The sequence below is a fragment of the Zeugodacus cucurbitae genome, chromosome 2, assembly GCF_028554725.1.
Source record: "Zeugodacus cucurbitae isolate PBARC_wt_2022May chromosome 2, idZeuCucr1.2, whole genome shotgun sequence".
In the NCBI taxonomy this organism is placed as follows: Eukaryota; Metazoa; Arthropoda; class Insecta; order Diptera; family Tephritidae; genus Zeugodacus; species Zeugodacus cucurbitae.
Window position 1 is genome coordinate 27584649 of NC_071667.1, and position 13556 is coordinate 27598204.

Below are 13556 nucleotides of genomic sequence, written 5' to 3' on the forward strand. Positions count from 1 at the left end.
GCTAAATGATAAATGTAATAAATGCAAGTAAGGGATGAACGATAAGGACACGTACACAAGAGTTTCTGCGACTTTTGTCAATTCGCCCTTAAGAATCGCATAGAAACTGCTAGTACCGCTTCCTGGCCTTTCACCGAGGACTTCACCGGTACCTGACTTAGAGGAAATGATTTGAACGTAAAATTGTTCGATCGTATCACCCCATTTTTCGATCGAAGCGGATTCAATGATTAGTCCCAATATTTCGTCCAATTCAACTTAAGGGGGGGGGGTATGGGATAACGGGCCAAAAAAAAGCGTTTTTGAAGATTTTTTTTTGAGAAAACTACTGAATATTTTTGAATATTATTATTATCATATTATTCAGTGACATTTCAAATATGTTTTACAAAAAATCAGTTTTACAAAATGTCGAAAATCAACGAAGTTGCAGCCACTTGAAGTAGGCACTCAACGGAATTCCGCACATTGCGGTGTCCCGGATATAAGATCGTAGAATCATCTGAAACACATGGGATAAAAAAAAATTAGTTCTTTAGAAGTATATCTCCCAGCCAACGGTGCCCTTTTAAAAGAAAAATTTTTTTTTCATTTTTTCAACGGTCGGTGAAGGTAAAAAGTACGTTTTTAGCCCTAAAAATGCGCCATTTTGTGACTGTAAAATCGAATAGAAGCAAAAAATAAATAAAATGGGACCGTTGGCTGGGAGTCAATTCTATGTTGCACAAGTGTGCAAAATTTCAATACGATCGGTGCATAACTTTTTGAGTTATCGTGGACACCGACTTCAGAAAAGGCGTTTCGTGAAAAACGCGTTCAAAGTTTTGGGATTCGTCAAATCTTTTCACATATTCGTGAGCACTTGGGCCGGTGGTGACTTCCATCTTTCTCCGAATGAGCTGAAATTTTGAGACAACATTCTTCAATAGTTGTATATTCGATTTAACAAATAAAAAAAAAATGATTTTTAAAAAATTTTATCCCATACCCCCCTTAAGGTTGAACCTTCTCAATTCGTAAGCCCTACATTAAAGAACTTTACGAAAGTCTCCGCATAAATTAAAAATTCCGCTAACATTACCAATTATTGTACAGTTTAATACAGTAACTGAAATCTCTATTCCAAAACGATAACGTCCGAGAGCTTGTCAGCAAACAGAAAAATGTGTAACCATGAATCCGAATTTGTAGTTGCGTAGTTTTTGTTTACACCTCGTGGTATCTTTAAGATTATATTTTACGGAAATATTTTTGTGGGAATGTGCGTCATTAAGACATAGTCCAATATTGATTATGAAACAATAATGAATGAAGTGAAAGAACAGCAAGCGTATTGGCAAGTAGAATTGCAAAACACAAGGTTCTTAATCTAATCAATTTTGTTGTGGGTATAAGAAAATTTGATTTATTTAGAGAGATATTATTTTAGATACTCGTAAACTGGCTTTTAAAATGAAAACTGATGAAACTCATTATGTGGACAACAAATGCTGTCTATGATATATGTGATGATATCGTAAAGTACCATCGACAATGAAAGAACACTCTACAATACCTGCAATACTCCCGCTCATTCGGTTGTTTAAGCAATAGATTGCTCGAATAGCCTAAACAATTTTGCTGAGGTTACACATCTTGACTGAATATAAATCGCGACACGTTCCAGTATACAGTTCAGTGCCTGATCATCCCATCGAAGGGGAGGCCATTGTCTTTGGTTCACCAGAAGTACGACTTCAAAGGCAATCAATCAATAGACTACTACAACCGCATGAGATCATTGGGAAAACCTCATGCCAACTTCGATTGGCTAAAGGAGAGAAGCAATTCATTCAAATTTAATAGAGAGCTGCGAATATTTACGCAATTTATTGATACAGAGTTTTTACCCCATGCAACAACTGGGAATGAAGATTCCGAGTAAACCTAGAAAAATATGGCTCGCGTGAATGAATGACAGCTTCATGCAACACATTAAACATCTATACGGATGACTCGAAAATGGGGGACGGGGTAGGTGCGGGGATATACTGTCCGAAGTTAGGTGTAAGGCAGCCGTTCAACCTTGGGAACCACTGAAGTATATTTCAAGCGGAGGTGTTTGCTATTGGGGAAAGCCCCAGAGCTAGCCCTCAAAGCACCAACCCGATAATCTAGAGTTAACGTCTACGTAGACAGTCAAGCAGCAATCATCTGTTCGCATTTTGGCAGAAAAGGGTTTTCGATACCAGGGTGGTAGAAGAGAGTGTTGCCAGGAAAAAGTGGATACACTTTTACTGGGTGCCAGGGCATAAAGGCATTGAGGGCAACGAGATTGTGGACGAGATTACTAAGAGTGGTGGTGGATAACGGTTGATCCGGAAACGTGACCGACATTGGCAAACCCATGCACTGTCTTTACGATGATCTGGACAGAAGCATGATAAGGAAAATCAGAACGCGTTGGAAAATATACCGGGTTGTAAAACCGCTAAAGCCATGTGTATAGCGGTAGACCAGAAATACACAAAATTCCTACTGTCCCTCGATAGAAGGGACTGTAGGAGTGTGATTGAAATATTCACAGACCACTGACTGGTGTCAGGCACATGCCTATTAGATGGGGCTGACGGATCAAGATGACAGCAGGATATGTCGAAATCAAGATACCAGATAAACAATGGAGCATTCGGGAGCATGACAGTATGAGAATCTGGAAGAGGTATCGATAGTGAAGCCAAATAACCTTTTAAAATTTCGTCAAGGCCAGCATCCTAAATAATGACTACTTCTCTCACTGTTATCGCAAAGACCAAAACTGGTCTATGTGTGGCTTGTTGTCCTACCAGACAAACCTAACCGAACCTTTGGGGATTTATAATTTAAAGTAAATTTAAACTGTCTCATTGATTTCACCAGAACGCTGACGAATTATAGCGCGTATAAAACCAACAATTTTTTGGAACGAACCTTACGAATCATTTTGAATTTTGTTTCGTTAGATTCCTTCTTGTGGGGATACATCAGGTCCAGGTCTGGCAGGGTTCTCTTTATAAGACGTAGTCAAAAGATCGGCCTTTTTATCAATGTTTAATGAATTGGTGTCATATTCCAACAACGAAAAAAACAACGACAACAACAAATGTGTATGTATACTGAAAATCTTTGCGGATTTTCCTTTACAAGAAATTTTATTGCATATTTTCGAAACAGTTTACTGTTACATCTGAGAAATATGTATGTATATATTTATTTAGTATATATATATATGTATGTATGTATATTACAAGTCCGTATATGTGTTAATTATTTTATTTATAATAATGCTGCCTTTAATTATTTTGTTCATTTCACTATATCCCGTACTACTTTTCGCTAAACTGTATATTTACTTTTTATAATATCTTTTGTAATATTATTTAACTATGTTGCATAGATAGATTTCTTTTTTTTTTGTTTGTGTTTTTGTTTTTGGCTTTTCTGAATTATGCTGCAATCATTTCAAACATACTTTCATTACGAATTGATTTTTTAACTTTACCGTTAGGTTAGAAAACGTTAAAAGAAATTCAAAAAGATTTTGAAAAACGTGTTTTTTTTTTCAATTGCATTTCTATATTTTATGGAATACCTTAATTAATTTTTCTTTTTTTTAGTTGTAGTTAAATTTTTGGTTTCAAATATTTATTTCGCTGAGGTGGAAAAATTCTTTAAATTTCCTATATATATATTTCTGTAATGCCGTTAGAATTTTACTTTTTACCGTATTGGAATTTGGTGTTCTTGTTTGCATTCTTCTCAATTTTATTTTACATATTTATTTATTGGTTTTTATTTGTTGTTTTTGCATTATGGAAAAGTAATCGTTTTAGGTAGACGTGCTGCGTTTTGGGAGTCTTTCACGTAAAAGTTGTTTTTGTTTTTATTATTATTTCATATAATACACAAATATACATGCGTACATACGTGTGTGAAAAAATTGTATTACTAATTTCGTGAAAAAAATCGTTCATCGCTTAGTGAGTTGACACTTGAAACATTTGTTTTTATTTTATTTTCATTTATTTCTGTTTTCGTATTTTCCATATTTTTATATATATCATTTTGTATAATTCGCGTAGTATATATAGGCTTATTCATTTTGTGTGTATGTGTGTGTGTGTTATTCACCCTGAGTAGGAATGCCAATACTTTAAAAGTTCTCCAATAAAAAAATACTAACAAAAGTCCCGTTGCACAAACTCATCATTTCTTGACTGACTGAATACTATGGTAAACTTAGCCATCAATTGGGAATTTGAAATCAATGACGCTTCTGGTGCCGTGCACTGGGGTTTTGGGTTTGAATAAGGTTTATGATTGATTCTAGAAATTTATGTTTGGGTTAGATTGAATCGAGCCAATTTGATTATCGTTATGCTCGGAACTTCCAAGGTTTCGTTTCACACAAGCTGTACACGATTATTACCAAGAAGACAGAATCTTAATATTTAAAACGCTCAAATCGCTTGTGGTACCAGCGCTACAACTTTGTTTTTAATGCTAACAATTCTGTGCCGCTAGGGAGACATATATCGCAATTCAGCGATTTTCAATAAAAAAATCAAACTATTAGCAAAGCAAGGAAACTTACTTTGGTAGTAATGGAAATTTTCGCTTTCGTACTCTCCTTCGTATTTTAATATCAGAGAATCTAGTAAAAGAAAATAGCCTTAAAATTCAAATAAGAAATATCCAAAATCCAAATTTCTGAAAATCTTGATTTAACTGAACTTTTTCAATCTCCAACCTAAGTGCACTGCCACCTCAGTTTTATAGTTTATTGAAATCTTTTATTTATATTCCTCTTTAGATAAACTACAATTCAATTAACTTTTTGTTAAAAAAAAAACAAAACTCGGAAAGCACCATTTTTAGTATTAATACCGATTGCCCGCTGTCTGCTGCCAACACATGTAAAACCGAATTGTTGTCTCAGAAGGCATAAAGCACACCTTAAAGTGTGAGCGCTTTTGCATACTAATAGACCTTGAGAAATGTTCCCAAAGTGCCCATTCTAATTCTGTTCGTTGCAAACGAACATGCATTTCATACACATTTAACGGGAAATTATACACATTTGGTTTACCTTTGCTGTATTTCACCTATTTCTACGCTAGTATTCGCTTTTTCTCTCTTTCTTACGTATATTTATTAGATTTCGATTTCATTTTATTTCTTTGCAGATTTGACTTGATTTCTTTGTTAAAAATTCAATTGTTGTTCATTTCATAAATACTTTGCGTTTTGTGTTTTATGCACCTCACTTGTGTTATGTAAATTAATTAAATGCCATCATTATTTGTTGTTGTTACTGTATTTTGTTTTATTCATTTACATTTGCATTGTTCGAAAGAACTGTACCATGAGTGTAATAATATTTAAATTTAAATTTAATTGTCTGCTTATAAATTGCCATTTAGTACATTTTAATTTATTTTTGTAATTAAAGAACTATTAATTTTTCATTTCCTGAACGTGAATTGTTTGCCGGTTACACTTAATCTAAAATTAATTTTTTTGCGTATTAATTTCAAGAGTTTTCATTTTGCGTTTGCGTTTGCCTTTGTTTTTGTTTTAATATTTCATAAATACGCTTTTTATATTATAATTAGTTATTAAATTAATGTTGCTGCATTAAATGTTTATTTATTTTTCCGCTAGTATTTAATTTATTTTTTATTACTTATATTTAATTGGTAAATATTATTTAACTAAATTGCATAATTCCTTCCCTACATTTTCTTATTTACTTTTCTTTTTCATTATGATTATATTGTATTACAAGTTATGCTGCAATTTACAGTTCATTTACTTTTCCTATATTTATATTACATTATATGATTATTATACATACATATATGTATATATGTATATGTATGTGTATGTGTATTTTTTATTATTACATTTTGCTTAAACTTTTTACCCATAAATTTGTCATTAAATAACTTTTTACCGTTGCATTGACAGCGTTGCGCTTAACTCATTTTTTTGTTAATTTTTAATTTTAATTAATTATTTTCTCCAATTGTTATACAACAAATGTATTTCATTTCTACAACTCATTTTCACATACTAAAATTGTTTTTCTTTATTTTAGTCTTTAAATCTAAGTTTACTTACATACATACATAACGTTATGCCATTGCGCATTTGGTTAAAATCTGACGCCGTTAAGCTATTGGCAAAAAAACTGTACATAATTTTATTTATTTATTTTTATTTTTGTTTTTTGATTAGCAACTCAGTCCAAAAGCTTCGTTGACACATCGTTCATTACATTTGCGGTCATTACTCAATTAAATAATTCTTTTAACTCTCAGGTTTATTTAACAACATTTTTTTTAATTATTTAATTTTTTTTTTATAAAAATTACCAAATTTTAAGACAATCAGTGCAGCATTGCAATTTGAATTAATTTGTTGTTGTTGTTTTATTAAATATTTGCATATTTGTACACAGATCCAATAATGGAAATAGAAATGTGGCACAAAATATTTTAGTTATACAACACAATATTAAGATAAAAAAAAACAAATTTAGTATATTAAACATAAACATAAAATTAAAAATTTAACAAATAATTTCAAAAATAAATCTTTAACTTTAATAAATGTTTAACTGAAAATTATGTTAAACATTTTATTTTTTAAATTAAGCAAAAGTTAAAAACCATACGAAAAAACTTCAAATATATATTATAATATGTGTATGTATAATCATAAATAAATAATATTTATAGTGAATGAATTTCGCAAACGTATTATAAGTCATTCTCCAACACAGCTATGTATGTAATATAACATAAAAAAAAAATAAATTAAAATAAATTGTTCAAAATAAATCAAAATTCAAAAAATTAACTGTGTATCACGACGTTTCTTGTTATGCACATAGTAAATGTAAATGATGTATGTATGTAAATAAGCAAATATCGTTCAGTTCCCTTACCATGCACGAAGAGTTGTGCGCGTGTTATTGATGTAATTTTCATATTCCAAACATTAAATTGGAAATTAAAAATTTTTTCTTCACATACTTAGATATTAAAGAAACAACTTATGTTTGCAAAGCTTTTGCTTATATTATATGAATAACTTGAGCGAGCTGTAGCGCATAGTAAGGTATCAAATGAACTAATTACGGACACAATTCGAACAAAATATTAAAAATTTAAATTAACAAAAGAAAATAATTTAAAAAAAATAAATACAAACAAAAGAAAAATATAAAAAATAATATAAAAATATCGAAAAAATATACAAAAATGTAAAAAAATAAAAAATATAAAAAACATAGAGAAAAAAATAAATAAAAAAATATTTCATTTGCTGTTTATATCGAGTTATCAAAAATATAAAGCAAAAGATGAAAATATTTTATTTGAAATAAGAACTGATTCCTCATACCGTAGAATTTAAACGTTTTTGAATTGACATTTCAAATACAAAAGTTTTCAATTAATTCTTCCTACAAACTTTAATTTTTTCATAAGCTTCTGTAGTGTGCTTGTTCGCAGCGGAGATTTGGTTAAGCAATTTAGAATCCATCGAAAAATATCAGCAAAAATTTTAATGAATTTTGTAAAAATTGGAATATATGTAGTTATAATAGAAGAGAAGAAGCTGCATTTTGATGGGAAATTAATTGAACTTGACTGGGCTATATGCCGCATTTTCAGTTACATTTTTGATTTGAGAAGACGTTTAACATATCAGGATTGAGAACGATAAAAATTTATAATAAATGACATGAGTTCTGATATTATTGGTTTGATGTTCGTATCAGAATTTTTATGTGATTTCAATGTCATGGAAACCAATTTTATCGATTTTACTATCGGAATCAAACTATGAGACTCATTGCTGACAGATTTGGAATATTACAATTCAATTTATTTCCATATGCCGCGAAAACACTGTGAGAAAAGCTAATCAGAAGGAAAAATTGAACTTCGGAATTGGTTTGCCATTCTGACATTCAGAAAATCTGTCTTGGATTTCACAACACCACTGATTATACATATTTCACTTGGGTTTCACTTGCTTCCGTCTACTTAATTGATGATTTACATATGGATATAACCCTAACAACATCTAGCAAGGGATATTGCGTTCGCAATACTGCTGAACAATTTCATATTTTACAATTGAAGTTTCGCTATTGCAACAATCAAAAATTAAAAAATACAACATCCAATAAATCTGTGCTTGAAACTGTACAAATGGTAGGTTAATTTTAACTTGTTGCAGAGATTAAAAAATTGTTGACTTAATTCAAATAAGTAATGTGGTAACTGTAACGAATTTTTAAACTTAATAGTAAAATTAAACGCAATCAACGAGAACGAAAACTATTATACAATTTAACCATTTTTGCCTTAATTAAATTACAAAATAAATATATAAATTAACATTAATTGCTATTGTGTTTTGCCAATTGCTCGCAACTGACTATCGATTAGGAATAGGCTACATGTGTCATGTTCTCAAAACAAAGTTGCGAATTTTTGAAAAAAGTAACATTTCCAACTTAACTAACATTGGTTGTTGTGGGTGTGGCTATGGGCACTGCTGCTGCCACGCCTACATCCGATTTGCATTTGTTGCCACTGCTATTGCCGCTCGTTACGCCGCCATTGCTGCTGGCATTGATGTTCACGTTACTGCTGCTGTTGCTGCTATCCATGGACCAGTCCCAATCCTTGCCCTTCGGTCGAAATTTCGACGACTTATGGTGATGATACTGCGAAAGGTTTTGCACTGCCGCCGACGTTGTTGTCGTTGATGACATATTGTTATTGCTGTTGTGATTGAGCGTTTCGGCCGATTTGGTAGTGTTCGCTTCGACAGCATTCTGCTGCTGCTGCTGCTGTTGTTGATATTTCGGTGACTTTTCGGCGTTAGCTTCAAGCAGCTTCTTCGTCTCGCCGCAATTCGTTTTCGCAAGTGATGTGGGACCGTTTTTCATTACGCCAGACACATCCTTGCCAGCTGCATCGGCCGCTGTCGCGCCGTAAGTGGCAATGGTGTTGCTGGCATCATTACTATTATTGTTCGCATACGGCATCAACAAGTCATCGCAATCGTATTCCCAATTGCGTTCGCAGAATTTCTTCTTGTAATGCTTCTCTGAAGACGATTTCGATTTGCGTTGATATTTCAATGGTATCTTCAGTGTATTATTACCATAAGGATCGGCGGCGCCGGCCGGTGGTGTTGGTGTTGATGTGGGCGTCGGTGTCGGTGTCGGCGTGGGTGTGACGCTGTGCGCTGCCGCCATAGCGGCGGCCAAGGGTGGCGTCGGCACTGCCGCATTCGGGCTGGGTGTGCGCGGCAAACCGATATCGGAGAGCGGCGGACTCTCGATGGCGCTCGCGTCAACCGGTGATGCCGAGTTCGCTTTCAGCATTGTTATTGGCGGCATTGAGGCGACATCGGAATGCGTTGATTTCATGCTGCTATCGCTGAGATGATCGGACGATGAAGCGTGACCGCCGCCGCCACTACCATTGCTACCGCCGTTGCCATGCGCATGCAACAACAACGCGTGATGATGATGATGATGTAGATGGCCGTGCAGGTAACTATTGGCACCGCTGCCGCTGGAGCTTGCGCTGGCGCCACTCACACTGCAACCACTGGAACTGCTAGTGCTGCCGGCGCTGCTGCCACCGCTACTCATTGGCATGTCCAGTTGCGAGGAGGTCGACGAGGTGGAGAGAAATGTGCGCGCCGTGTCCGAATTGCTGCTGCTGCTATGTGTTATACCCGAATCGGGTGAGGTGTTGCAACTAACCGACGATGGTACTATGTCCGTGTCAATCGAGCGACGCGTCTTATCCAATTCGGTAGAGGCGAAGGCTACCAAACGATCGAAGCCGGAGCTGACACGATGTTGCCAGTGTGTTTCATCGTCGGCAATGACATCATCTATGTAGAAGAAATTAATAAACAATTTAAGTATTTTTGCAAAACTCTTTTACTTATTTATAAACAAGTTGGTTAGATTTCGAACAGTAGTTATGCGTGTGTTGTGTTGTGGTGTTTCAATGTGTGTTTTAGTGTGGTAGGAAATAGAAATTATTCCTACGTGTAAAGTGAATTAACAAGTTAAGATAGTTTTAAGCGATAATCGTAAGCAAACCTAACATATGTTTATTGAAGACACCAGTTTATCTACATTTTAACAATTTCTTTGTGAATATTAATGGCTTCTATATGATTTGTGCTAAGTTGTATTGTAGTTCGTTCGACTTGTAAAGATAAAGAATTCGTTTTCAGTATTGCATAGTAAAATAAGGTTAGTTTTAGTCAGTGATCGAATTTACTACACTGAAAAACAATTTACAACTTTTAATAATTTTTAAATAGTAGAGATGTATGTATGTTTTTGGAATGTTTAAAATATTGATTATGATTCCTTACTGAATTAATTTTAGGCTATTGCTTCCATTTGATATTATAAAAAGAAATAAGCCTTTTGATTAGTGGTTATATGAAAAATTTAGATTTTGTTTTATTGATTGTGACTAACGATTTTAAGTTATCGATTTTTTTAGGTTATAAAGCCTGTACGAACTGCTATCAAATAAGCCTTTAGTGCATTTCCAGTACTTTGAAGTAATTGCATCGCTAAAATTTAACTAAGTATTACAACAACAAAACTTTAAAACTTGCATATATAACGCATTTAATGTTTCCTAGCTTTGTAAGACTTTTCTAGAGTAAACACCGGTGTTTCACTTTTTACATACAAATTTAAGTTATTAATAAATTATTAGTATTATATACAATTGTATCATAGTTTATGCACCACTTGTTAATTTGTTAAAAACCACAACAACAACTACAACAATAAGCATTTAGTAAGCAACCAATAACTATTTTGCAGACACTTACCAATTATCATATAATTTTTATATTAAAATTTTTTTTGTTTATATATCTCGCTTGTATATAAGTATGTACGTATGTATGTAAATCGCTATAGGGTGTGGAAATTATTTGTAAACCCTTTTACGTCAGCTAAATTTTGAGCTTGTTATAGCCATAGCTACGGTATGGAGCAGAAATGGTATGGGAGGAATTGTTGGAAACTGGAATGTAATGTGTAGGAAAATATAAATGAGGAGTTTCAATTGAGAGCTAATACAAAGTGCAAAATAAATTATTGTCTTAAGCAGGCGGGCAAGGCAGGCATGAGCGGTTAGACTTTAAAGAGTATGTACACATAGCGAGAATATAATGTGCTGCGGTTGATACGATTTTTTGTTTACGAAATTATAGATTATATGCATATATTATATAACGAAGTATTCTAGCAAAATACAACCCTATATATTATTTCAAGAGCCATTACTCTAGACAAAATTTATTAAAATTAAAGGAAGACCAATTTTTTATAACTTTTTTTTATTCTGATAATGAAACTAAAATGTTTTCTTGTATTTACTTTTTGTGTTTTTCTTCGCAACTTATTAACCGCTCCAAATATTACAGCAATAACGTTTGCATGCTCGAACAACAAAAATATTATAATAAAACGCAACACAGTGATTTCGAAATGTAAATGAAAGAGAAACCCAACACCTAGATAGTGGAGCCCCGAAACCAAAACACCAAAGGAATTAGGCGTAGAAGGGAAAAATAAAAAAGCGTTTATGTATGTTGACAAGAAAATAAATTGATTAAATTTTAATTGCGTTAAAAATTTCGAAATTCTTTACATATAAACCAAATATGTAGAAAAGCGTAAAAATTATGAAAAATCATGTGATATAAACAAGAATAATATTTTTTTGTGCAAAAAAAACTTATTAACTAAATAAAGGCGTCCTTTTGTTTTTAAAGAATGAAAAGTAAAAAAATATTTATAAAAATAACAGTAAACTTATTAGTAATAAATGATTCTAAGCAAATGTTTGTATGCCATTTAAAGTGAGCTAACAAATTATACTAAAATAAACTGGTACTAATAAACTAGAATTGTACAATTTTAGCTTAAATACCTAAATCTTTTTATGCTATATATGCTAAAAGGCCATGCAGGAACCTCACAACAACAATATAACGGTTAAACGTACGAAACACAAAACGGCGAAAGGCGGGGCGAAACACAAGTAGCGGCACTCTTGAGTAAAGGTATTTAGTACGTTTGACAATGGAGTTAGTAGCGAAATCTCAAAGCACGCTTTATACAGTTAGTATTTGTTGTTTTATTATTATTTATTATTATTTTTTCTGATATTATATTCGTACGCTTAATTATGTTTATCAGATCGCGTTGGTTTATTTCGTGAATTTTGTGGAGTCAATGAGGTAATATTTCATAAAATGACGCGTTATCAATACAACTACAAATGTGCGAATGTGTTTGTATGTATGCGTGTCTTCACTATTACTAACTTTGTTTACTTTTTCGTTTTAATTCAGGTACATATTTTGAGCTATTTCGTTGCTAATTTGCAGTGTGTACTATACGCAATGCTGCTATGTTCTAAACTAAACTATGCCTGAGTCGAGTGCATACAGTGCGTGTTAAGCGGGCTTTTGTCTTTTGCTGTGCTGGTGCACTAACTTTAGGTGGTACGTGGCGGTTGGTGCTTTTTTGGTAATAATTGTGTTGCAAACAGTCAATCAATTCTTACCATCATCACCGGCGCGTCCACCCACAATCGGTGTTGTACTGTGCGGCGTCGTCGCTGTGCGTGATTGCTGTTCGTGCTGTTGCTGCTGATGTTGGTGCGACATTTTCGACGCTGTTGCTGATAGCTGCATGGGGCGCTCCTCACCGCCAGCAGCGGCGCCACCACCGCTCATTATCGAATTGATTTCCGGACTCATTAGCAGCGGTTCGAGTGGTAGTTTCGCGTTGCGTCGACATGTTGGCGACAGTGAGGATTGTGGTGATTGTGTTGGTGCACCTGTAGCCGGTGAGTGAGAGGCGCCACTGTTGTTACCGCTGCTGCTGCTGCTAACACCATTCATATTGGCATATGGATTGTTGTTGTTTAGATGGTGTTGTTGCAATTGCTGGTTGTGCTCCACAGAATTGTTGTAGTGCGCCATCTTAGCGGGACGTGGCTGTTGATTGTTTGCCATGGGCGAAGTGCGTTTCACACCGACTAAGCATTTAAATAAATATAATTAATAGTTGCGAGAATTTTGTCCAAAAATTCATGTACTTACTTTCCACCTTATTGGGCGTGGTGTTGTTGTTGTGGCCATGTACTGTCTGCGCTTGGTAATGATTTTGTTGACTATGCGCATATTGTTGTTGTTGCTGTTGATGAGCGTTGTGTTGATGATGGTGTTGATTATGCATGTCGCTGCTGTTGCTGGACACTGCGGCCGCACGCCGCTGTCGCTCTTCATGTTCTTCCTTATATTTGCGTGAGGCCATGACATGATCCTGCAGTGAAGCTGCCAAGCCTGTGAAATATATTGTGATATTTGTAAGAAAGTGGTTATAAATAAATAGTAATGATAATAAAATAAAAATAAAATAATAATAAAGTTGGAAAATATTATTATTA

At 33.8% G+C, this 13556-nt stretch overlaps 1 protein-coding gene across 3 annotated transcripts in view; it reads right to left on the minus strand.

The window, feature by feature from the left end:
• Nucleotides 1-1516: 1516 nt before the first annotated feature.
• LOC105213677 (histone-lysine N-methyltransferase, H3 lysine-79 specific) overlaps nucleotides 1517-13556 on the minus strand; it is a 100438-nt gene continuing 88398 nt past the window's right edge. For 2 of the 3 annotated variants that reach the window (XM_029041289.2, XM_011186665.3), the window contains exons 6-8: nucleotides 13210-13452; nucleotides 12669-13145; nucleotides 1517-9951 (exon numbers count right to left, since the gene is read on the minus strand). In XM_029041289.2, the coding sequence (XP_028897122.1) occupies nucleotides 8552-9951; nucleotides 12669-13145; nucleotides 13210-13452 (2120 nt within the window). In that variant the 3' untranslated portion in view covers nucleotides 1517-8551. Of the gene's footprint in view, nucleotides 9952-10963; nucleotides 11118-12668; nucleotides 13146-13209; nucleotides 13453-13556 lie in introns of those variants that run through there. The other variant, XM_054225858.1, reaches the window with a different exon arrangement.